General features: G+C 39.8%; 1 protein-coding gene and 1 pseudogene across 1 annotated transcript in view; one reads left to right on the plus strand and one right to left on the minus strand.

Annotated features, from left to right (window-relative positions):
• ADIPOR2 (adiponectin receptor 2) overlaps window positions 1-18,865 on the minus strand; it is a 78,426-nt gene extending 59,561 nt beyond the window's left edge. The window contains exon 1 of the mRNA XM_006891314.1: window positions 18,692-18,865. Coding sequence (XP_006891376.1) covers window positions 18,692-18,865 — 174 coding nt within the window. The remainder of the gene's footprint in view (window positions 1-18,691) is intronic.
• LOC102860806 lies at window positions 2,256-2,958 on the plus strand (annotated as a pseudogene).
• Window positions 18,866-26,548: the final 7,683 nt, after the last annotated feature.

Genomic DNA, 26,548 nt, shown 5'->3' on the forward strand with positions numbered 1-26,548 from the left:
GAAATGCCTGTTCATATCCTGTGCCCATTTTTCTATTGGATTATTTACCTTTATCTTGTTGTGGTGAAGATAAGTCCATTTTTTAAGTCACTGTCAGTCCATCTTGCATCTTCGTCCTCTTCTAAGAAAAGATTTGACTATTCTTTTGGCATTCCATGGTATATTTAATACTTTGTTAACACCACAATTCAAAAGGCATCAATTTTTCTTGATTCTAGTCTTCCTTATTTGTTACCGTAGCCTTAAATTTTTAAAGTTCTAAAAAGCTCAAGGAACAGAACCAATTCAAACCTCAAGTTGCTATAATCAAGGATGCTTTAGGCAGAATATTAAATGATCCAGGAAGCAGTAAAAGAAGATGGAAAGAATTTACTGAGTCACTGAATCAAAAGGAATTGACAGACACAGAAGAATTTAATGAAGTAACATATGAGCAAGAGCCTATGGTGATGAAGGAAGAAGTTCAAGCTGCTTTGAAGAAAATAGTAAAAAACAAGGCCCCAGGAATAGATGGTATACCAATTGACATATTTCAGCTAACAGATGCTGCCCTGGATGTGCTCAACAAGTTGTGCCAAGAAATCTGGAGAACCACCACGTGGCCAATGGACTGGAAGAGATCTATATTTGTTCCCATCCCTAAGAAGGGTGACCCAACAGAGTATGGAAACTATAGAACAATATCATTTATTTCACATGCAAGCAAGATTCTACTGAAGAGTATCCAAAAATGACTGGAACAACACATCAGCAGAGAACTGCCAGAAGTCCAGGCTGGGTTTAGAAGGGGTCGTGGTACTAGGGATATTGTAGCTGATGTTAGATGGATCTTAGCTGAAAGCAGGGAATGCCAGAAGAATGTCTATATGTATTTCATTGATTATGCAAAGGCGTTTGACTGTGTGGATCATAACAAACTGTGGCTGACTCTGAGAAGAATGGGAATCCCAGAACACTTGATCTTGCTAATGTGAAACCTATACTTGGACCAAGAGGCAGTTGTCAGAACAGAGCAGGGAAACACTGCATGGTTCAAAATTGGGAAGGGCGTACGCCAGGGATGTGTCCTATCTCCATACCTTTTCAACCTGTATGCAGAGCAGATTATCCAAGAGGCTGGGCTCTATGAGGAGAAATGTGGCATCAGGATTGGTGGAAGATCTATTAACAATCTGTGTTATGCAGATGAGACACCCTGCTTGCTGAAACGGAAGAGGACCTGAAATGCTTGCTGCAGAGGGTCAAGGACTGCAGCCTTCAGTATGGACTGAGGCTCAAGGTCCGGAAGACAAAGATTCTCACCACTGGACCAAGTGGCAGCATCAGGATGGATGGTGAAGAGATTGTTAACAACTTTAGTCTGCTTGGCTCCACAGTCAACACTCTTGGCACCAGTAGCCAGGAAATAAAAGAAAGTACTGGCATGGGAAAGTCTGCTGTTAGGAACCTCTCCAAGGTATTGAAGAGCAATGGTGTCACTCTGGAGACTAAAGTGTGTCTGATACAGGCTACAGTCTTTGCAATCACTTGTTATTCATCAGAAAGTTGGACAATGACTAGGGAGGATAGAAGGAGATTGATGCCTTTGAGCTGTGGTGCTGGAGAAGAGTATTGAATGTACCATGGACTGCCAAGAAAACAAACAGATTCATCTTGGAGAGGGTTAAACCAGGCTGCTCCTTGGAGGCAAGGATTCTGAGGCTTCGTCTGACATACTTTGGACATGTTGTAAGAAGGGACATCATTCTTGGGAGGGTGGAGGGACAGAGCAAGAGGGGAAGACCCTCTATGAGATGGATTGATTCAGTGACTGGGGTAACGGGGATGGGTGTGTCAGAGGCAGTGCAACTGGCACAGGATAGAGCAGGGTTTTAGGGCTGTTGTACATAGGGTCGCTATGAGTCGTAAGTGACTCAACAGCACATAACAACAACAAAAAAGCCTTTCAAATACCTTAGTCTTTAAAGTGACAAGGCTGCTTAGAACTATGCAAAGAGGTGTTTACGGCCCGCCAAGGAGACTGTATAGAGAGCTCTGGTGGCCTAGCAGCAAAAAGCTGTGCTGTACACCCGAAAGCACAGAGTTCAAAGCCACCAGGTGCTCTGCAGGAGGATGGGCAATCTCCTCTCGTGCAGATTAAATGCCCCTGAAAGCCGACCAGACGGTCAGCTATGGGTCGGTTCCAACTCGATGGTACACAACAACAACAACAAGGGGACTGTATAGTTTGTTAAAAACAAATAAGGTGCCCCGTTTCAACCATGGTTGAAGAACAACCACAAGTCGAATTGTTTGTGAAGGCTGGCAGTGATGGGGCCAAGATTGGAAACTGCCCCTTCTCCCAGAGACTGTTCATGGTGCTGTGGCTCAAAGGTGTCACCTTCAACATCACCACTGTTGACACCAAGAGGTGGACAGAAACTGTGCAGAAACTATGCCCAGGAGGGCAGCTCCCATTCCTGCTATATGGCAAGATCGAAGAATTCCTAGAGGCTACGCTGTGCCCTCCCAGGTACCCCAAGCTGGCAGCTGAATCCAACACAGCTGGTCTAGACCTATTTGCCAAATTTTCTTCCTACATCAAGAATTCAAACCCAGCACTCAATGATAAATTAGAAAAGGGGCTCCTAAAAGCTCTAAAGATTTTGGACAATTACTTGGTATCCCCCCGCCCTCCCAGAAGAAGTGGATGAAACCAGTGCTGAGGATGAAGGCATCTCTCAGAGGAAACTTTTGGACGGCAATGAGCTCACCCTGGCTGACTGTAACCGGTTGCCAAAACTCCACATTGTTCAGGTTGTGGGTAAGAAGTACTGGGGATTCTCCACCCCAGAACAGTTTAAGAGAGTGTATCGGTACTTGCGAAATGCATATATTCGGGAAGAATTCTCCTCCATTTGTCCAGATGATGAAGAAATTGAGCTGGCCTATGAGCAAGTGGCCAAAGCCCGCAAATAAAACCCTATAGGGGCTGGATAGACTCCTTCCATTTTCCCCCACAAAAGCCTGAGTGGTTTCCACTTGGTTATCCAGTGGACACACTACAAAATGACCCATGGGCAGGGATTCCTGGATGACTTGTGCAGTACTGGCTAGGGGAATGAGGGGAAAGGATGGGAGGGCCTGGGTAAGATTTTTATTGTGGGGTGGGATAGGACAACATATTTCATTAATAAAACACAGAATGAAGGGGGGAAAAAATAAGGTAAATGGCACAGGGTCCAGCAGGGGTCTTTCCTTGTACATAGGGTCCCTATGAATTGGGGTCAACTCAACAGCATCGAACAACAATTTAAATCTTTGGGTGAAATCATGCAAATAAGATATATAGTAGACTAACAGGGGATTTGTCAGTCTTATTCCACCAGACTTATAGTCAACAGACCAAAAGGTAGAAAATGGAAACCTCACTACCAAGAAGAATTAAAGAGAGCTGGACCTGAGATCTGGTTTAGAAGTTACAACAGAGTGCTTATGTTTGGTAGAATTGCAACTTGCTGACATTTTATGCCTTCCCTTTAGTCCAAACGTCATCTTAAAAATCCTCTCACACCTCTCTAAGTTACCCTATTATTCTCATCCCTATCCGCTTAAGGTTATCCACACATGGTCTTAAAATCTGAAAAAGACTGGCCTCCCACAGAACAACAGGGCTCTTACACCAGGATTTTTTTCATTAACACAGCACCACCCTAACACATCTCATTGGGTGGAAGAAAAATTTTCTCTTCTGACTCTCACAAACCACCTTGTACTAATAAAAATGTTACCTGACATTTGCTCCATTTGTTTTAACCTTTGTTTCCATTATTTACCAAAAACCCCCAACCTGGCCATCAATAAAGACCTTCTAAGAGTCTGTCACACTGTATCAAGGAAGACTTTTTAAACAATCAGTGTAAATGACAATTCATAGAAGGAAGAAATCTTTACAACTCTTTGCTATTATATATATTGTCAAGTTGTAGTAATTTAAGGTCTTGGTAAAACTGCTGTGATTACAGCATTTCCTTGCTTTTCTTTTCTGCTGTTTGTTTTTGCTTTCTTTCCCATTTATGCAGTGTAACAAATAAAAACTGCTTTCTTAACTATTCATTACTACTCTGGATTTTCTCCACTTATGACAGGTCTCCACGCAAACTAACACCAGAGTGACAATGTCAGCACAGAATGAGTCAGATCATCATCAGAGGTGGCAAAAAAACTAGAGGCATGTAAAACAAAGCTGTGGGATAGCCCATGAAAAGTGAGAAAGCTGCGTGTTTGTTGGAGAAATGGGTGACTTTGGGCACCTGCCAAGAAAGTTATGTCTGGCTACCCAGAGAACTAAAGTCAAGCCCTTCAGGCCTAGTCTTACTGACAGATTATGTGGCAGTACATAGTTGGCAGAGGTGAGAGAGTTTTGTAACACTCAAATAGGGCAGATGCCAAGGCTGAGGGTTAGTGAGAGGTCTTTATTAAAGCATAACTGAAAAAAGGCTGCCCTGACTGTACCCTAAATGCTCCAGTACCTAAATTAATTCCCTAATAAAACAAAATCATGAATACTGTGTTATCTTTAAGTTTTGTGTGGTCACTGCAATAAATGAGCAACTTGAGCAGAGAATTATGAGTACTATGGGAAGGAATGTTGGTGTCGGAACTGTAAGAAGGTGCTCAGTGTAGCAGTGATCAGACCTCATGGGAATTAACTTTGTGCTTTTGATGAGGATTCTCTTCCCTTGTTAAGTTAGTGGAGTTTGGGTGCTGCCCTCCTAATGACTGCTGCCTCCTCAAGGCCTAACAATAGCTTAAGGCTTTTCTGTAATACTGTATTTTTCTCTTGACATTAAAATGTTTCACAGGGTCCATTTATGAGTATATACAAATTTGATAGACGATTATCTGAGCATTTATATTAACATATGCTGTGAATGTGTGTGTGTGTGTGTGTGTGTGTGTGTGTGTGTATATATATATAAAACAAAGCAGCCACCAGGGAACAAAGTTATGTAAGCATTCTAGTCATAATCAAACACCCTGAGGGAATGAGTTGCAAGTTCTGGGACCTTGAGGTTTATCAAGATCAACTGGTATAACAGTGTCCACAAAGATAATGTTCTACATCCTACTCTGGAGAGTAGTAACTAGGATCTTGGAAGCTTCTGAGCAGCCATCTAAAGTGCAAATATTGGTCTCTCTCTGACTTGAACAAAGACAAGATAAGAAAAGACACAATGCATATTAACAATTAGCCAAAAGGACAATGAATCATAGGAATTTCAACTTACAGAATCCTGAGACCAGAACTAGTTGGTGCCAACCTATATAACCACTGACCAATCTAAAGGGATCACTGTAGAAGAAAGAGTAGGAAGAAATCCAGAACAAAACCAAAAAATATGAGGGGGGGGGGGGAACCCCAAACACCAAAACCCAAAAATCAGTCTGATGGAAATTACCCCTCTCTGACTCAACTTCCAGTCAAACAGTATCAGAGAAGCCCTCACCCTTTAGAATAAATAACCATATACAGGGTCAAAAGGGCAATATTCACCCAAGGATAGAAGGTAGGAAGGGGTAAGCTAGAATGATTAATGGAAATGAGAGTGACAGGAAAGAAGTGGGAAGCATGCAGATATAATGTAAGTATAAAAGTTAATACTCCATCAACAAACAAATGGATAGAGAAGCTGTGGTATATTCACACAATGGAATACTATGCTGCATTGAAAAACAAGGAACTCATGCAATATTATTCAAAACGGGTGACCCTGGAGGACATTATGCGGAGTGAAGTATCTCAGTCACAAAAGGACAAATACTGCATGGTGCCACTGTTGTAAAACAGGACTGACCTCAGGGTTGGGAGGAGACTGAGAAGGATGGGTTCCATAATGTATACTGCACTGAAACAGATGAGGGAGAAAACTGTTTAAGAGGGAAAATCATTAGGTATTTTTGTCATGACAGGAGTCCAGAGCCAAGACTGTATAGTGGAGTGGACCTGGAGGGAAAAATTGTAAAACAATGAAAGAATTTTTCTTTTACTTTTCCAAGAGGGTAGTGTACTAGGGGGGAGGATTGAGAGGGGAGAAAAGTGCAACAATGAATGAATGGAAATCCAAAGTCTCTGTAAATTTTCATTGAAATTAATAAGAAAAAAAAGAAAAATGTTAAAGTATTTGTGGTGAATAAATCATTGAATGTGCAAAATTTTAAAAAGTTAATGCTATAAAATCAAATATATGAGTACTTGAATGGAAAAACCAATTTTGCACACTTTCATTCAAATAACAATATTTTTAAAGTCTCATAACATTTCAAGCTTAGTCACATCCTAAAATAAACTCTTGATACTCCCACCTAAACCTGGTTCACTTCCAAGATCATCTTCTAGTTTTCCCTCTCTCAAAAAAGGGCCAAAATGAAAGTCAGAAGAGATTCTCAAACTTACCCTCAAACACAGAAAAATGAGAGTAAAATCAAGAAACACCAATTAAGAGGGATATTTCAATATTTCAAAGGATAGAGCAAGAAGACAAAGTATTATAATGAGATGAAATGTGCAAATACCTGGGCTTAGAAAATCAAAATGCTCAGCATTTCTGTGGTTCTACATATTATGATTTAACAGTCTTAGTTTGTTTTCACAGATTTAATTACTGTGTTTGCTTAAGCAACCAACACTCTTCCTTTAATCTCAAGCATTTTTAAAAATGAAAGATCTGAATGAAACAATTAAGCTGTAAGACCTAATATTTCTATGAACAAATACTGTATTATTTCAGAAACATCAAAAGAAGATAGAAAGAATACATAAAAGTCATTGTGTCAAAAAGATCGGTGGATAATGAACCATTTCAGAAAGAAATATATGATCAAGAACCAATGGTAATGAAGAAGTCCAAACTACACTGAAGGCACCGGTACAAAATAAGGCCCAGGAACTGATAACATATCAACAGAGATGTTTCAACAAATAAGGTGGTGCTGTACATGCTCCCTAAACTCAGCTGCTTTCAGAAGAGACTATAGTAAGAGCATATCACTGCTGCCATCAGATGGATCTTGGCTGAAAGCAGAATAGTAGAAAGATGTTTACTTGCGTTTTATTCACTATGCAAAAACCATCTGACTTTGTAGATCATAGCAAATAATAAATAGTGCATTGCAAAGAATAGGAAATACAGAATATCTTTTGTAATAACATGGATTCTGTACATTGATCAAAAAGTGGTCATTTGAAAAGAACAAGGGGATATTATTATATGGCTTAAAGTCAGGAAAGGTGTGCAACAAAGTTATATACTTTCACTACATCTATTAAATCTGTATGCTGAGTGAATCAACAGAGAAAGTTGGACTATAGGAAGAAGAATGTGGCATCAGGATTAGAGCAAGATTCTACAATTTCCTATTATACACAGGCGACACAACCTTGCTTGCAAAAAAATGGAAAATAAAAATTTTAAGTACTTACTAACAAAGGTGAAACTACAGTTTCAGCACAGATTACACATCATCATATTTTTTAAAAAAATTACAACTGGGACAATAAACCACATCATGATAAACAGAAGAGTGAAGCTGAAATCAATTCATTTCATTGAGGGTCTTCTTCTCCTGCACTGTCCCTCCACTCTCCCAAACATGATGTGCCTCTTTAACGACTGGTCCCTCCTTGCAACATGTCCAAAGTATGTCAGACGAAGCTTCAGAATCTTTGACTCCAAAGGGCAGCCCGGCTTCACCCTCTCCAGGACAAACCTGTTTATTTTCCTAGCAGTCCATGGTATATTCAACACTTTTCTCTAACACCACAGCTCAAAGGCATCAATTCTATCATCCCTAGTCACTGTCCAGCTCTCTGATGCATAGCACACAACTGCAAAGACTAAAGCCTGGATCACACATACATTAGTCTCCAGCCTGATGTTGTTGCTCTTCAGTACTCTGGAGAGGTCCCTGACAGCTTTTTCCCAATGCAATTCATCTCTTGATTTCCTGGCTGCTGGTACCAAGGGTGTTGACTGTGGAGCCAAGCAAACTAAAATTGTTAACTATCTCAATCTCCTCATCATCCATACTGATGCTGCCAATTAGCCCAGTGGTGAGAATCATTATTTTCTTGATATTGTGCTTCAATATAAAATATTTTTTTAAAAAAAAATCTCTTTAACACACTAAAGATCAAGAATGTCACTTTAAAGACTACCATTATTAACTTGACCCAAGTCATGGTATTTTCAATCACCTCATATGCATATGAAAGTTGGACAATGAATATGGAAGACAAAACAAGAACTTATGTCTTTGAACTGTGGTGTTTGTTGTTGTTGTTGTTGTATATCGTCGAGTCGAGCACAACTCATAGCGACTCTATGAAAAAAAGACCTAACGCCTTTCCATAACTAAAGTCATTTCTCCAAGTTTACAGAGTTTCCAGAGGCATGTGGTTTAGGAAGTGGCTGCCACTCCTGCTTCCAAACCTGTTTTACAACTGCGAGCTCCACCAAACACTGTCCACACTGAGAAACCATCCTGGTATTTGACACCCCAATGGTACAAGGTTCAGCATCACAGCAACCCAGGTTACTTCATACAGCACATTGACAAAGAGTGACATACAAAGTGAAGAATGTTCCTTGAGATATAATAGCATTAGTTTCATATAGCAGTGGTTAAATGTCATCAAGTCAAATATGACTGAGTGTAACTTTGCACAAAAGACCTGAACTCTGTTCTATAACTAACATCATTTCTGTACAGAACTCTGTTCTGTAACTTACATATTTTTTTAATTAATTTTAATGAACATTTACAGAGATTTTGGATTTCCATTCATTCATTGTTGAACTTTTCTCCCTGTCCACCCCCACCCACCCCCAGTTCACTCTTCTCTTTGAAAAGTAAAAGAAAAATTCCTTCATTGGTATACAATATCCCCGCACCCACCCCCACATCATTTCTGTATAGAGTTTAAAGAGTTTGTAGACATTTAGTTTAGGAAGTGAATGCCACTTCTGCTTCCCAGCATAAATCAATTTGGAAGTCGTATTTGATGTGTATTACTGCTCTTTTCCCCCCAAGAGCGGGTGTCCTTTGATCCTTTGCCTAGGGTGGAGGTCTGTTCAAAGGTATGGCTTTAAAACCCTGCAGGGCCCTCAGGCCAAATTTATTACTTTTCTAATGAATATTCCTTAAATGATACAGCAATCTTTTGTCTATTTGCTGAACTTAACAACTTAGTGTTGCTGTGATGCTGCACACTGTTCCACAGTCTTGTCTTGTGGTGTTAAACAAGAATATTAAATATACCATAAACTGCCAAAGAACAAAGAGGTCAGTCTTAGAAGAAGTCAAAATATTCCTTAGAATTGAGGATGTAAAAACTATCTCACATACTTTCAGCACACTAGTAGAGGGCACTAGTCCTTGAAGAAAGACATTGTGCTTGGTAGAGGGTCAGTGAAATACAGATGTACCCTCAATGAGTCGGAGTGATGCAATGGCTATATCAATGGACTTAAGCACAAGACTACTGTAGAATTTGATTTTGAAGAAAGTACATCAAACTGAAGAGGACCTGAAGCACCTGCTGCAGAGTGTCAAGGACTGCAGCTGCCAATATGGATTGAGGCTCAATGTCAAGAAGACAAAGATTCTCACCACTGGACCAATTGGCAGCATCAGGATGGATGGTGAAGAGATTGAGATTGTACACAGCTTTAGTTTGCTTGGCTCCACAGTCAACAGTCTTGGCACCAGCAGCCAGGAAACTAAAAGGCGCATTGCCATGGGAAAGTCTGCTATTAGGGACCTCTCCAAAGTACTGAAGAGCAATAGTGTCTCTCTGGAGACTAAGGTGCATCTGATACAGGCCATGGTCTTCACAATCACTTGTTATGCATCAGAGAGTTGGACAATGACCAAGGAGGATAGAAGGAGAATTGATGCCTTTGAGCTGTGGTGCTGGAGAAGAATATTGAGAATACCATGGACTGCTAGGAAAAGAAACAGATTTGTCCTGGAAAAGGTTAAACCGGATGGCTCCTTGGAGGCAAGGATTCTGAGGCTCCGTCTAACACTGGACATGTTGTGAGGAGAGACCGGTCCTTGGAGAAGGACACCATGCTTGGGAGGGTGGAGGGACAGCGCAGGAGAGGAAGGCCCTCTATGAGGTGGATTGATTCAGTGACTGGGATAATTGGGATGGAGTGTCAGAGACAGTGCGATTGGCACAGGACAGAGCAGAGTTTAGGACTGTTGTACATAGGGTCGCTATGAGTCACAAGCGACTCGACAGCACATAACAACAACGTCAAGGTCAGTTCTTCAAATTTTCAGAGGAATTATCATAGTTAATACTTTAAATTAGACATGAGTCTATTTCAGAGTAGTTCAATGTTTATTCTGAGTACCTTTACGAGTATTTCCTGATATCAAGACTGCTATTTTTTAAAAGGCAAAGACCTATTATAAATGGAAAAGAATAGAGATCATCTTGTATCCTCCTATTATATATGACAGAAACAAACTTAGGAAAATAACTTGCCTAATTTACAAGTCTAATACTTGTATCTTATTATTTTATATCCAGTATCTTCATCAACTCTTCCTATTTTTATTATCTTTTTATTCCTTTTAAGATAACAGTAACTCAAGGAGCTCTGGTCACTTAGTGATAAAGAATTGTGCAATTAGCCAATACAAAAGTATGCAGTTTGAAGCCACCAGCTGCTCTGTGGAAGTAAGATGTCTCTGAAAATCCACTAGAGGCTCAACTATAGGTCACTTTTGACTCAACAAGAACAGATGTCCTTCAAACCTAGTGATAATTCTCTTTGTAGTTCTCCAGGTGTTCTGTGGTTGCAGGGTCCCAAAAGGTAGAAACTCACAGAGGTAGAGATAACAAAAGGCAAAGGGCCAAAGACTTTATTAGGCAAATGTCTAAACAGAGCTTCCCCATCCTCCTTTTAATTACAGAGGGCATAGCATACTAAAGTCAGTATGCTTTTCTCAGGGTAAAGAAAAGCAGGAAACATCCTACTGAATTAAATTATCCCTGACTAATCAAAGCTCATTCTTTCTCTTTATCTTATCTCAAGAAGGCAAATGGGTATGTAAGTCTGATTCCAGGGGAAGTGCTAAGGTTGTCTGTAACCCCTTGCATTCCAGGAGATTTTGTTAGCAAGAACTCCTCTGGTGCACTTAACCCTTTAGGGGTCTGAGACTCAGAAGACTGAGGACAAGGAATAGCTCTTAGAACTGGATCTAGGTTGTTTTCAACCCAGAGTCCGTGAAGGTCCCCTGTTTTCAAGGGTCTCAGGTGTTCCTGAAGATTGCACTGATGCACAGAGAAGCCAAAGCACAAGGAAGAATTCAAGAAACTAAAGAGCTGAACAGAATATTCCAAAAAGCAGCAACGGGATGACAAAGCAAAATATTACAATGAAATGTGCAAGAAGCTCGAGTCGGAAAATCAAAAGGGCCGAACTCATTCAGCATTTCTTAAGCTCAAGGAACTGAAGAACAAATTCAAACCTTGAGTTGCTATAATCAAGGATGCTTTAGGCAGAATATTAAATGATCCAGGAAGTAGTAATAGAAGATGGAAAGAATATACTGAGTCACTGTATCAAAAGGAATTGGGAGGAACAGAAGAATTTCATGAAATAACATATGAGCAAGAGCCTATGGTGATGAAGGAAGAAGTTCAACCTGTTTTGAAGGAAATAGCAAAAAACAAAGCCCCAGGAACAGATGGTATACCAACTGAAGTATTTCAGATAACAGATGCTGCCCTGGATGTGCTCACCAAGTTGTGCCAAGAAATCTGGAGAAGAACAACTTGGCCAACTGACTGGAAAAGATCTATATTTGTTCCCATCCCTAAGAAGGGTGACTCAACAGAGTGTGAAAACTACAGAACAATATCATTTATTTCACATGCAAGCAAGATTCTACTGAAGATTATCCAAAAACGACTGGAACAGCACATCAGCAGAGAACTGCCAGAAGTCCAGGCTGGGTTTAGAAGGGGTCGTGGTACTAGGGATATTGTAGCTGATGTTAGAGGGATCTTAGCTGAAAGCAGGGAATGCCAGAAGAATGTCTATATGTATTTCATTGATTATGCAAAGGCGTTTGACTGTGTGGATCATAACAAACTGTGGTTGACTCTGAAAAGACTGGGAATCCCAGAACACTTGATCTTGCTAATGTGAAACCTATACTTGGACCAAGAGGCAGTTGTCAGAACAGAGCAGGGAAACACTGCATGGTTCAAAATTGGGAAGGGCGTACGCCAGGGATGTGTCCTATCTCCATACCTTTTCAACCTGTATGCAGAGCAGATTATCCAAGAGGCTGGGCTCTATGAGGAGAAATGTGGCATCAGGATTGGTGGAAGATCTATTAACAATCTGTGTTATGCAGATGACACAACCGTGCTTGCTAAAACTGAGGAGGACCTGAAATGCTTGCTGCAGAGGGTCAAGGACTGCAGCCTTCAGTATGGACTGAGGCTCAAGGTCCGGAAGACAAAGATTCTCACCACTGGACCAAGTGGCAGCATCAGGATGGATGGTGAAGAGATTGTTAACAACTTTAGTCTGCTTGGCTCCACAGTCAACACTCTTAGCACCAGTAGCCAGGAAATAAAAAAAAATACTGCCATGGGAAAGTCTGCTGTTAGGAACCTCTCCAAGGTATTGAAGAGCAATGGTGTCACTCTGGAGATTAAAGTGTGTCTGATACAGGCTACGGTCTTTGCAATCACTTGTTATGCATCAGAAAGTTGGACAATGACTAGGGAGGATAGAAGGATAATTGACACCTTTGAGCTGTGGTGCTGGAGAAGAGTACTGAATGTACCACGGACTGCCATGAAAACAAGCAAATTCATCCTGGAGACGGTTAAACCAAGCTGCTCCTTGGAGGCAAGGATTCTGGGGCTTTGTCTGACATGCTTTGGAGATGTTGTAAGGAGGGACAGGTCCTTGGAGAGGGACATCATGCTTGGGAGGGTGGAGGGACGGCGTAAAAGGGGAAGACCCTCTATGAGATGGATTGATTCAGTGACTGGGGTAATCGGGATGGGTGTGTGAGAGGCAGTGCAATTGGCACAGGATAGAGCAGGTTTTAGGGCTGCTATTGTACATAGGGTCCCTATGAGTCACAAACGACTCGACGGCACGTAACAACAACAGGTGTTCCTGAAACATATCCTAGTAGAGTAGACCTCTTATTGTCACTAAACCCCTCAGGGATCCTTCACACTTTGGTTGAATATTAACTGCGTAACAAATTCTTGAACAAGCCAAGGTGGGTGATTTTAATCTGTGATCCCCATGCCTGGTTTAAATTGTTTTTTGTCAAACATTTCTCTGTCCATTTGCAACACAGACGTAACTCGTGGTTGCTGTGATGCTAAACACTGTGACGCTAATGTGCCAAATGCAATAATGGTTATCCATGGTAGACAGTGATTTGGTGGAATGTCCCAATTAAAACAAGCTTGGAAGCAAGAGTGGCATCCACTTCCGAAATGGCTTGCCTCCGGAAATTCTATGAACATGAAGAAATGACCAAAATTATACAAGTGTTCAGGTCTTTCGTTCATAGGGTCGCTAATGACTCAACAGCACTTAACAGCAACAACTCCTTAGGCCTTAGAAATGACAGATGAAAACAACTTGTCTCAGCCTGGATATTGGTGGTGTTGTTACCCTTACTGTTGTAGGGATCCTACATACAACAGAACAAAACTCTGCTCAATCCTGCACATATCAACCTGCTAAGAAAGGAGCCCTGGTGGCACAGTGATTAAGGACTCAGCTGAGACAGTGATTCAAAGGTGGTTCAAGCCCACTCACTGGCTGCTCTGCAGGAGGAAGATGTGACAATCTATTATGTAAAGATTATGGCCTTGGAACCCCTATGGGGCAATTCTAGTCTCTCCTAAAGGGTCCTAAAGTTGGAATCAACTCAAATTCTCAAGTTTAAAGCTGGTTTTAAAGGTCAACTTGTCGTTTTTATTGTTGCTCATAGCTGCTGAGCTGCTCCCAACTCATGAAGATCCCACGTAAAAGAGAATAAAATGCTTGCCTAGTTCTGCACCATTCCCATCATGGGAACAGATTGCTGTGAGCCATGTAGTTTTCACAGGCTGATTTTCGGGAGCAGACTGCTAAGTCTTCCTACTCTTACTCTAGAAGCATCTATGAAACCTCTTCAGCATTACAGTGACATGCAAACTTCCAAAGAAAGACACATGGTGTCTGTGCTTGAAGTGCAGTTGTCAGAATGAAAACTGGTTCTCCTCCATGAAAGATGTAAATTCTCCCCCCAAACCACTAATGCTACATCTAGGCCAAATTATAGTTACTGTAGCGAAATGTTATGCTGCAGAGTCAGAACTAACAGCTAACCCTCCAGTGGGTTTCCAAAGGGTGTAAATTACACAGATGATTACTAATCATTCTTCCATAGAGTAGCTGGTGGATCCAAACTGCCTGCCTTTGGTTTAGGGGCCAAGTTCCTACCATTAAGCCGCCAAAGTTCCCACGGGCAGATAAGTCTTCTTAAATCCCATAAACTCGAAGGCTGTCCTATGAGTTTAAGTAAAAGACAAGGAAACTCTGGAGGCCTAGTGGCAAGAAGCTGTGCTTCAATCCCAAAGACACATGGTTCGAATCCACCAGATGCTCTGCTGGAGAAGGAGGGGCAATATCCTCCTGTGCTAGTGAGATGTGATTTGATGGTGCACGCGCACACACACACACACACACACACACACACACACACACACACTTAAAAAAAGACAAATTACAAGCATAAGTAATCTTTTACTATGACAATCTTATCAAGAGTACAAGATTTGTTGTTAAGTGCTGTCTAGAAAACTACAACTCATAGCAATCTTTAGACCAAAAGATCTTAAACCTTGCCCTATCCAACATCATCATCACCATCTCTATTATATATTATACTTCAGGTTACTGTAGTAGCCACTGTATCAATGCACTTGACCTTTCCCAACATGATGTCTTTTTTCAAGAACAGATCCTTCTGACAATATGCCAAAACATGTGCACAAAGTTTCACATCTAAGGAACACTTTCTCCAAAAGAGCGTTGTTTGTTCTTCTAGCAGTCCATGGTATATTCCATAATCTTCAACACCACCACAATTCAAAGGCAGCAAGTTTTCCTTGGTTTTCCTTTCTCATTCTCCAACTCTCACATGCCTCATACAGAACATAAGTCTAGCCTTAAAAAGAATGGGGGGTTTATAATCTTAAACTTCCTGTTCGCCATAACAGCCTTTATTACTATAATACTCTGATGAAATATTTATAAAAGATCTGATAGGGGAAGACCTTGCATTCAATAAGCCTATCTCTTAGGGTCTACAAAAACTGGTATTCCACATAAAGACTTCCAAAGTAGTTTTAACCAAAATCAATAAAAAGAACTTTATTTCATGGTACAGCAATAGACATATAGATGAACAGAATAAAATTGCTAATACAGAAGTCAACCTAGCAACCAAATACATGACAAGGAAAATAAAACCCATTAAATGGGGACACAACAGCCTCTTTAACAAATGGTACTGTCAAAACTGGACATGTGCAGAAAACTGAAACAGGCTCTACATCTCACAACAAACATAAAAGACAACTCAAAGTGGATCAGAGACCTAGGGGTAAAATTCAAAATTATAAATATCCTTATAGACAAAATGGGAACAAAATGAGAAGCCCTGGCATAAACAGGCTCACGAATAAAGCCAAAAATGCATAACCTAGAGAAATTAAGATCTACTAATGAAACCATCTTAAAATCAAATCCATGTACGCATCAAAAAATGTCTGCAATAAAAAAGAAAGCGCACAGATCTGAAAAAAAACATTTAGCAATGGCATTTTAGATAAGGGTTTCATAACCAAAGTTTACAAAATCCTACAGGTCCTCCAAAAGAAAAAGATGATAATTCAATCATAAAACGGGCAAAAGACATGAAAAGATTCTTCACAAAGGAGGACATTCGATGGCCAAGAAACACATGAGAAGATATTGAATATCACTATCAATCAGAAACACATGAGAAGATATTGAATATCACTATCAATCAGAGAGATGCAAATCAAAACAATAATAAGATTTTACTCCAGCAAAGTTCAACAAAACAGCAAACAATAAATGGAGGAAAGGATGCAGACAGATTAGAACTCTTACACTACTGGTGGGATTGTAAAATGGTACAACCACTTTGGATAGGCCTTTTCTGGGGGGAAGGGGAACAGCTTTTCCTCAAAAAAGCTAGACACAAAAATCACCTATGATCCGGCTATTCCACTGCTAGGAATCTATCTATCCCAAGGAAATCAGAACTGAGATTAAAAATGGAAGGGTTTACACCTATGTTCACAGCAGTGTCATTCACAGTAGCAAGAAAATGGAATCAAACAAATGGACTGAGAAATTGTGGTATTCACACAATGGAATACTATGCAGCACTAAAAAGCAACAATTTAATTTAGTAAAATACTACATTAAGTGGGAGAGATTTAAGAACATTATGCTGAGTAAAATATGATCACTCAACACATTTGAGTGAAACAAACATTTCAGTCATATCAGGACATTTATTGCATAAGGAAATAAGGGAGTATAACTGAATAAGATCTATAAATGTTCAAAAGAGAAAGGAGAGAAGGGGTGTCAGAAAAAAAAGGACAAAAAAATCACTGGGATAGCAGAGGTTAGTAGGTGGAGGAGGGATGAAGTAATGGGGAAAGTCCAATGGGGGCTTGAAAAGTTGAGTTGATAATAGCTATTGTTGTTAAGTGCCATCATGTCAAGCACAACTCATAGCAATCCTATGAACAAGAGACCTGAACCTTGTACCGTAACTATGGTCGTATCTCTATGTTCATGGAGTTTCCAGAGGCCACTCATACTCCCAAACCTAAATCAATCTGGGAGTTCCACCAAATACTGTCCATGATGGTTAGCCATTATGGCATTTGACACACCAGTGGCACTGCATTCGGCATCACAGCAACCCCAAATTACTTTAATACAGCAAACTGACAGACCAGTGCTTTACCACTTAGAAGAATGTTCATCCCAAACACAACACCAGGCCCACGGATTTCTAAATACAAGGCCTGCCCACCAGGTCCTGGTTAACTCTAAACCAAGAGGCTTCCAGCCCACAGCTCATTTGTTAGCTAAAGCTGGTAAATCCAATCAGCTCACACCTGATTGTGGACAGAAAAAACCAACAACCAAACAGTCCATGCCAAGACAAGAGAACTCATCTTCCAGAATCCAACCACTTCACACATGAGCCTCCAATAGCTATAGAAGTAACGGAATTAATTACATAAAATATAATGTGTGTGAATGGTTGTATAAAACACAAAGTACATGTACAAAATATGATGTACATGAATGATTATATGCAAACCATTAAAAAAATTTAAAAAGAACTCTACTTCATATATTATTATTTATGTACATATATACCTATCTATTTAAAACCAGTAAGTTTCATCAAATAGCATAAGACTTTTATATGCATATTACATACAAGCAACTTTATTTTCTTTATTTTATTCTGTTGTTTCATTTTTTAATGGTGGTTGCAATATATAAAATAATTTCAAAACCCACTAACCAACAGTGTGTTAAGTATTATACCAGAGTCATAATAAAAAAGCATACTACACAATACCAAGGCTCCAGACTCATTCTTTCATTGTCATGGAGTCAGAACTAGCTCATAGCTAACACTCTAGGGGTTTACAGAGGCTGAAATACAGATGAGGAGACTGCCCATTTTTCTCCTACAGAGCTGCTGGTGGATTTGAACCATAAAAGAAGTGCCACCTTGGTGACAGTAGCATAAACCTCTACCCACTAGGCTACTACAGTCAATATATCTGCAAAAATGATCGTCCTGCTGCTATTCATAAATATTTATACTTTGTTCTCTATATATTGCTGCATAAATCATTTAAAGGTTGATTATTCCTCTGAAGAATGAAAGAAAATATTAAAATGTCTTCTGTTCTCAGAATTATATTGATCTCTTTCTCCTAAAGGTGTGCAAAGGAGAGAAAACAATATCTGGAGCAGCATAAAACTAAAATCTTTATAAGAATATTACTAAAAATGTCCTAACTAAAGTGTGGGCAAATTTAAAAGGCTATATGGTAACAAAACACCCTGGAGGCATGGTGTGACTCCCAGCTAACAGAAAGGTCGGTGGATCAAGCCCATAACTGCTCCTAGAGTTGAAAACAGGCAGTCTCTACTCAAAGATTTACAGTCTCAGACACTTGATGGAGGTCACTATGAGTGGATTCAACTCAATGGCAATGAGTTTAGTGGATTATATACCAATGAGGGAAAAAACCTTCAACTTACTGTCTAGTAAGTAAGATAAAAATGTTACTTCAAATTAAGAAAAAGGTAAAATTATAAAATCAAAATTTATCTAAACTAATTTAAAAGTAATTCTTCAAATGACTCTGAACAACAACCCCTAAAAAGTTAATGCACTCAAAGTTCATCCATGACATTCTTCATCTTTCTAGTAACGATCCCATATGGTGTTTAAATTTATATTCTGTCTCCAGTCACATTTTCCTAAGTTTTTGTTTTATTTCCAATTCTACTTCACTTTCACTTACTTTTTTATAATAAGAAGAATGAACAGGTGCTTCTAAAATGGGCTCCAAATCTCCTTCTTGGTGGACGTCATTGTCACTTCTCCTTTTATCATCAAGTTGGTGCCCTTTTCTGAGCCTTATATCTGGCTCTGGAGTCCTGCTGCACCGCAACCGGTTTTCTTCTGTCTCGTTCATGGGATACCCAAGCCTTTCTTACAAAGTGGTCTTTCTTTCTGCTTTCTGTCCCTTCTTGGGAGGATGGACTTTCAGAAACAGTTAACCCTAAGGAGAAGAAAGGATTGAATACATATATATTAATTGTGAAGACACTGATTATAATAACTAGTATACATTCAAATAATAAAACCCAGCAATACTTAAGACTGGTCAAATATTTTTTAAAACTACAACTATTTTTGGATTTAAAAGCAAGCCCTAAGACTTGTAGCACGTACTTCTATTTATATGTTATAAAAATATATATAAATGCATATATACATAAAATTACTAGAAAATATTCAAAACTAAACACTCTGTACAGAAGCACAGACTTTAAAGTTGGAGTAAAACTTAATACCTTCCATTTGTTCTCCTTGTACGTTTTATCATCTAGCCATACCATTTACAGTTGTTGTTGCTGTTGTTATGTGCCGTCGAGTTGCTTGCAACTCATAGCGACCCTATGTACAACAGCCCTAAACTCTGCTCTGCCCTGTGCCAATCTCATTGTCTCCGACACACTCATCCCGATTGCCCCAGTCACCGAATCAATCCACCTCCCAGAGGGCCTTCCCCTCCTGCACCTGCCCTCCACCCTCCCAAGCATGATTGTCTTTCTCCAAGGACTGGTCCCTCCTTACAACATGACCAAAGTATCTCAGACAAAGTCTCAGAATCCTTGCCTCCAAAGAGCAGCCCGGTTTAACCCTCCCCAAGATGAATCTGTTTGTTTTCTTTGCAGTCCATGGTACCCTCAGCACTCTTCTCCAACACCAAAGCTCAAAAGCATCAATTCTCCTTCTACCCACCCTGGTCATTGTCCAGCTATCTGACGCATAACAAGTATTAGAGTTAGGTTTTAATATCTCAATTAAATTGACCCTAACAAAAATTCTATCTCTACTTCACAGACAAGAAAACCAAAATTTAGGAAAGGTAACTCAATCAGCCAGTATCTATTTCAACTATTCCTTAGGTTCCATCACCACAAAAATACCAGAAAGAGAGGTTGTTTTTTTTAAAAAAAAAAAAAGAATAGCAAGGATAATTCTGTTGTCTCCAATATTCCTTCCATGATTTTTCAATCTTGAAACTTTCTTTATAGGCAAACATGCTTCACTGTATGAAGTAAGTAGGACAAAGTCCTTGATCTATAGCACATTTTGGTAATGTTTTGTATTGAAATTGCTTAACGCTGGGCATTTCAACACTAAATTTTGAACTCTAATTACTCTGGAAGGCAAGAAACTCAGGCTCAGAGCTTGCTCCTTTTATATCTGAGTTCCCAGAAAGTGCTATGTGTGCACTTGGTGGGTATTTTAATGTTTTTGAGTGCTAAAAACATTTTCAAAAATCATTTAAATTACTCTAAACTGACCCACTCTAAGTTTCCTAGGAATTCCTTTGAAATGTGTGGCAACTGACTTCTTACTTCCCAGAACACAAGCTTATTTTTTTTAATCTTATTTTTAGATATTTAATTACATACACACATAAGATAACTGTCACGGGCTATCTAATACAAAATGTTCAAAGCAGGAAGAGATCAGGATGCATGCCATGCTCTTGAATCTCCTAAGTTTTTTTGTGTTTTTTTCCAATGGGAAAGAGGAGAGTAAAGCAAGAGTGGGAGGGTCTAGTACCAGCAAAATAAGAAAAGATGCATACATACCATTTATATATATTGGTATAAAGACTACTAAAGAACTAGTCAACTGTTGATTTAATAAATCACATGAGTTTGCTGCAGGATTTGCCTAGGGGCTTCTGAAGTTTACGGAACAAGAGCATACAGAAATCTTTAAAGATCATCAAATCTGGACACGTGCTTATCAATTAATATCTAAACAAGTATATTACACTATTAAGACTATACATTTATACTGTCAAAACAATTTTTGAAAGAGGAATTAATGCTAATGGTTACTGTCTTTATCTAATGCATGCACAGCTATTTCAAATTTACCATTTCATTTTGCCTCACTGAAGAGACAGCTAAGATGTACTGAGAGTCAACAATATTTTAAATTTTATACCAAAAATTTGTATGTGTTCACCGAACATCTTAAAACAGTTTTTGGTGGCAGCATTATCCCCTACTGATGCAAAAACTGAGATTGAGAATGATAAATTATTCAAGGTCAACTAGCTACAAAGAGGAGCAGCTGGGGTTTATACACAGGTCTTTCTAGTTTTGTATATCATTTTCTAATACAATTAAAACAATAAAAAGAAAATAAGAACTTTTGCCCTAGTCCTTTGGTTTACATAGTAAGTAAGCAATAGATCAAAATCTATATTCTCAATCTATAGAAAGCAGAAACCTTTCTGAAATTATGCTGAATTTTTAACCACACCAAAGTTCTTATAAGCAGGAGCTATAGATGAATTCTCATGAATGTTGCTCATGAAAATTCAAATCCAAGGGTTTACTAGTTGTTATGTACCATGAAGTAGACTACAACCTATACAATCCTATGAAGAACAGCTCTGAGACTTGCCCTATCTAACACACCTGATCCCACTGCCACAGTCACTGTGTCAATTAATCTCATCCTCTCCTGCACTGACCTTCCACTCTTCCAAGCATGATGTTATTCTCCAAAGACTGGACATTCTTAAAATGCACAAAATGTGGGAGATGGGAGCTTCAAAATCCTTGCCTCCAAGGAATAAACTAGTTTTACCCTCTCCAGGACAGATCTGTTTGTCCTCTTGGCAATCCATGGTATGTTCAATAGTTTTCTCTAGCACCACAACCCGAAGGCATCAATTCTTTTTTATTCACCGTCCAGCTCTCAGATGCACAGCAAAGGAAATGAGACCATCATGGCCTGGATCAAGTGCTCCTTGGTTTCTACAATGACACTGTTGTGCTTTAGCACTCTGGAAAGATCCTTGACAGCATTTTTTTCCCAATGCAATTCATCTTTTGACTTTCTGACTACAGTTGCCAGGGTACTAACTGTGAATCCAAGTAAGGTGAAATTGCTGACAACTTCAATCTTTTCTCCATCTATCATGATGCTGCCTATTGGTCCAGTGTTGAGGATTTCTATTTTCTTGATGTTGAGATGAAATCCGTGTTGTAGGCTGCAGTCCTTGATTATCTACAACAAATACTTCAACTTCTCCTCACTTTCATGAAGGAAGGCAGGTTACTGATGAGTCTCCGATCCTGATGCCACATTCCTCTTCACAGAGTCCAGTTTCTCGAATAATTTGCTCAGCATACAGATTAAATAGATATGGGGAGAGAATACAACCCTCATATACTCCCCTCTTAATTTTAAACCATGCAGTGTTCCCCTGCTCTGTTCGCACAACAGCTTTCTGGTTCAGGTCTAGGATTTACATGAGCATATGAAGTGCTCTGGGACTCCCATTCTTCTGAATGTCCATCACAATTTGTTATGATCCACACAATCAAATGTCCTTGCATAGTCAATAAAACAAATAAGCATTCTTCTGATAGTCTCTACTTTCAGTAAGGATATATCTGACATCAGCAATAGCGTTCTTGGTGCCACGATCTCTTCTAAAGCCTGCTTAAACTTCCGGCAGTTCCCTATCCATGTACTGTTCTAGCTATTTTTGAATGATCTTCAGTAGTATTTTGCTTGCATATGTTAGTTGGTATCCCATCAGTTCTTGGGGCTTTATTTTTTGCCAATGCCCTCTGTGCAGCTTGAACTTCTCCCCTCATCACCACTGGCTTGAGCATATGACATGACATTTCCTGAAATATTTGTGTTGACCAAGTCATTTTAGTACAGTGATTTTGTGTATTCCCTCCATCTTCTTTCGATATTTCCTGGATCATTCCAGATTTACCCATAAAGTCTCTTAGAATTGCAATTTGAAGCTTAAATTTCTTTTTTAGTGGTAAGGAATTGCACTTACCATCAAAAAAGTGATGCAGTTCGAATCCACCAGCCGTTCTGCAGGAGAAAGATGTACCCAAGATACTGTCTCTGGAAACCTCCTGGAATGCCAGCTATGAGTTGGCTCAAGGGTATATATATATATATATATACACACACACACACACACACACACACACACACACACACATACATAAATACATATATATAAAAATAATGGTGAAGAATGTAATATCTTTGATGATCTTAAACTATCTTAGTTTCTTGTACTGATAAATTTAGAGAACATTATTGATAGGCATGTATATTAATCTTTGGAGAGATCAAATATGGATTTCATTTTTCTTTAAAGGAAAACCTCTGAGTAATTTCGGAGAACTTTGTCCTTTGCTTTCTTTTTCTGACTTGAGAATTAGTTAAAAATAAATTGCAACTAACTGGAAGGAGATCTATTCCCAAAGAGGTGATCCAAAAGACGTGGAAATTATTGGACAATATCACTGATATTGTTGTTATGAGCTGTTAAGTTTCCTGCGACTCATGGCGACCTTATGCACCATAGCTCTGAACCCTGTCCTGTCCTGAGCCATTCTTACTATCTGACACATCTAAGCCATTACTCCAGTTACCATATCAGTCCATCTCATCCAGTGTCTTCCTCCACCCTTCCAACCATGATGTCCAACCATGATATCCATGGTCCCTTCTGGCAACATGTCCAAAGTATGTGAGACAGAGCTTCAAAATCCTTGCCCCTAAGTAGCAACCTGGTTTCACCCTCTCTGGGACAAACCTGTTTGTTTTCTTAGCTTCCATGCAATGTTTTAACAATCCACAACACAAACACCACAACTCAAAGGTATTGATTCTTCTTCTGTCATCCTTAGTCTTGTCCAGGACTTTAGGCACTTGTGCATATCAATGTCAAGAAAACAAAGATTCTTACCAATGGATCAACAGGCAACGTCATGGTAAATGGAGAAGAGACTGAAATGGTCAACAACTCCATCTGACTTGGATCCACAATTAACACCCTTGGTACTAGCAATCAGGAAATGAGGAGACATACTACACTGGAAATGTCTGCAGTTAGGGACCTCTCCAAATTACTGAGGAGTAATGATATCAATTTAAGGACTAAGGAATGTCTGATTCCGGCCATGGTCTTTCCAATCATTTGTCATGCATCAATGAATAGGGATGCCAGAAAAAGAACTGACGCCTTTGAATTGTGGTATTGGAGAAGAGCACTGAATATTCCATTCAGGAGAGGGTGCAGCCAGAGTACTCTTTGGAGGTAAGGATAATGAGGCTTTGCCTCACATACTCTGAGCATGTTACTAAGACAGCCTATTCCTTGAAGAAGGATATAATACTTGGAAGGGTTGAGGGTCAGCAAAGGAAAGGAAGACCCTCAACCCAGTAGACTGACATGTTGACTGCTGCAACGGGCTACAGTGGTCAGGAAGTGTGAAGATGGCACAGGACAGGATGAGATTCAGGTTCACTGTTCATAGGGTTGCTATGAGTTGTACTCAACTTCACAGCACCTAACAACAACACAGCCATGGATGTGCTCACTAGACTCGGGCAGGAAATTCTAAAGACATTTACCTAACCAACTGACTGGAAAAGATCCTTATTTGTTCCCATTCCCAAGAAAAGTAGTCCAACAGGTGGTGGAAATTAATAAATATATTATTACTATCACATGCAAGCAAAATATTGCTTAATATCATCCAAAAACAGTACACTGACAGAGAACTGCCTAAAGTTCAAGCAGGTTTTAGAAGAGGTCATGGCAATAGGAAAATCACTACTGATGTCAGGTGGATCCTGGCTAAATGCAGAAAACACCAGAACAAGATCTATCTCTGTTTTATTGACTATGCAACAACATTTGACTACATGGATCATAACAAACTATGGCTAACATGGAGAAGAACAGGAATTTCAGAACACTTAATTATGCTTATATGAAATTGTAAAAAGAGCAAGGGCCACATGGGGACAGTCATATTATCTTTGCCACTCCACAATAGGGCAGTGTTCCCGTCAACCACATCAACACCAGAAAATCAATTGCCATGAAGTCAGATGTCTCCCACGTTCCTGCACCTCTTTTTACTCATCCCAACACCAATTTTTACTACTCTTGTTGTTATGTGCGTCGAGTTGCTTGCGACTCATAGCGACCCTATGTACAATAGCCCTAAACTCTGCTCTGTCCTGTGCCAATCACACCATCTCCAATACACCCATCCCAATTACCCCAGTCACTGAATCAATCCACCTCATATAGGGCCTTCCCTTCCTCCTCTGTCCCTCCACCCTACCAACCATGATGTCTTCTCCAAGGACCGGTCCCTCCTTACAACATGTCCAAAGTATGTTAGATGAAGCCTCAGAATCCTTGCTTCCAAGCTGCCGCCCAGTTTGACTCTTTCCAGGATGAATCTGTTTGTTTTCCTAGCAGTCCATAGTATATTCAATACTATTCTCCAGCACAACAGCTCAAAGGCATCAATTCTCCTATCCTCCTTAGTCACTGTGAAACTCTATGACCCATAACAAGTGATTGCAAAGACCATAACCTGTATCAGCCACACCTCAGTCTCCAGAGAGATACCACTGCTCTTCAGTACTTTGGAGAGGTCCCTAACAGCAGTCCTACCCATCGCAATACATCTTTTAATTTCTTAGCTACTGGTGCCGAGAGTATTGACTGTGGAGCCAAGTAAACTAAAGCTGTGAACAATCTCAATCTCTTCACCATCCATCCTGATGCTGCCAGTTGGTCTAGTGGTGAGAATCTTTGTCTTCTTGACATTGAGCCACAATCCATAATGGAGGCTGCAGTCCTTGACGCTCTGCAGCAAGTGCTTCAAGTCCTCCTCACTTTCAGCAAGCAGTGTTGTGTCGTCTGCATACGCTCTACTGGGCCCAAAATTCATTGCAATAACTCACAGACTACAGTTAACCATATTAGGGAAGCAAAAGGCTATATAATTCAGGTTAGTTAGCAGAATACAATCAGTAAGGACAGCTTTTGAAATGTTCTCACAGGCTCCTCAGCCTAGAGTCTCATAGCTTTAGGCCAATGTTACAAAGCTCTCAATCCTTCCAATTATGGCTCTCTATTCCCTCCTCCCCAGGAGTCCAACAAACTTGGACAAAGACTCCAAGTTCTAGTTCCATGGGGTAGTGGTCCCAGGTCCACTCCATCTCATATCAGGTTTCTGGTTTTCTGATGTTGTTGCTATGAATACTGCTCCCATAACCCTGCTTAGGTTAGTGCAAGAATCTGTGGGCCCAAAACACAAAAGACACTGTATTCACTGGTTTCTTCTTTGCTCCTGGTAAGATTCTCTAACTCTGCCACTAAATTGAGTGGCAAACTTGTCAATACCCTAACACACCCTATTTGTATATCCCATTTGTACCCTATTTGTATACCCACCCATCCACATGGCATACTCAATGACTAGGAAAGCCTCTTTGAATAACAGATCTTTTACACAACAGAAATTTATACATAGACAATGAAGTTGATGTCCAAGCAGAACTGCATGGTTTAAAATAAAAAAATATCTGCATCAAGACTTTATCCCTTCTCTATACCTATTCCAGGAAGTATTAAAAGAAGATGGAAGGAATATACTGAGTCATTGTATAGAAAGGAATTGGCAGATACAGAAGAATTTAATGAAATAACATATGAGCAAGAGCCTATGGTGATGAAGGAAGAAGTTCAAGCTGCTTTGAAGGAAATAGG

Source organism: Elephantulus edwardii, unplaced genomic scaffold (genome assembly GCF_000299155.1).
Source record: "Elephantulus edwardii isolate Elephantulus edwardi_28Jun2011 unplaced genomic scaffold, EleEdw1.0 scaffold00096, whole genome shotgun sequence".
Taxonomy (NCBI): domain Eukaryota; kingdom Metazoa; phylum Chordata; class Mammalia; order Macroscelidea; family Macroscelididae; genus Elephantulus; species Elephantulus edwardii.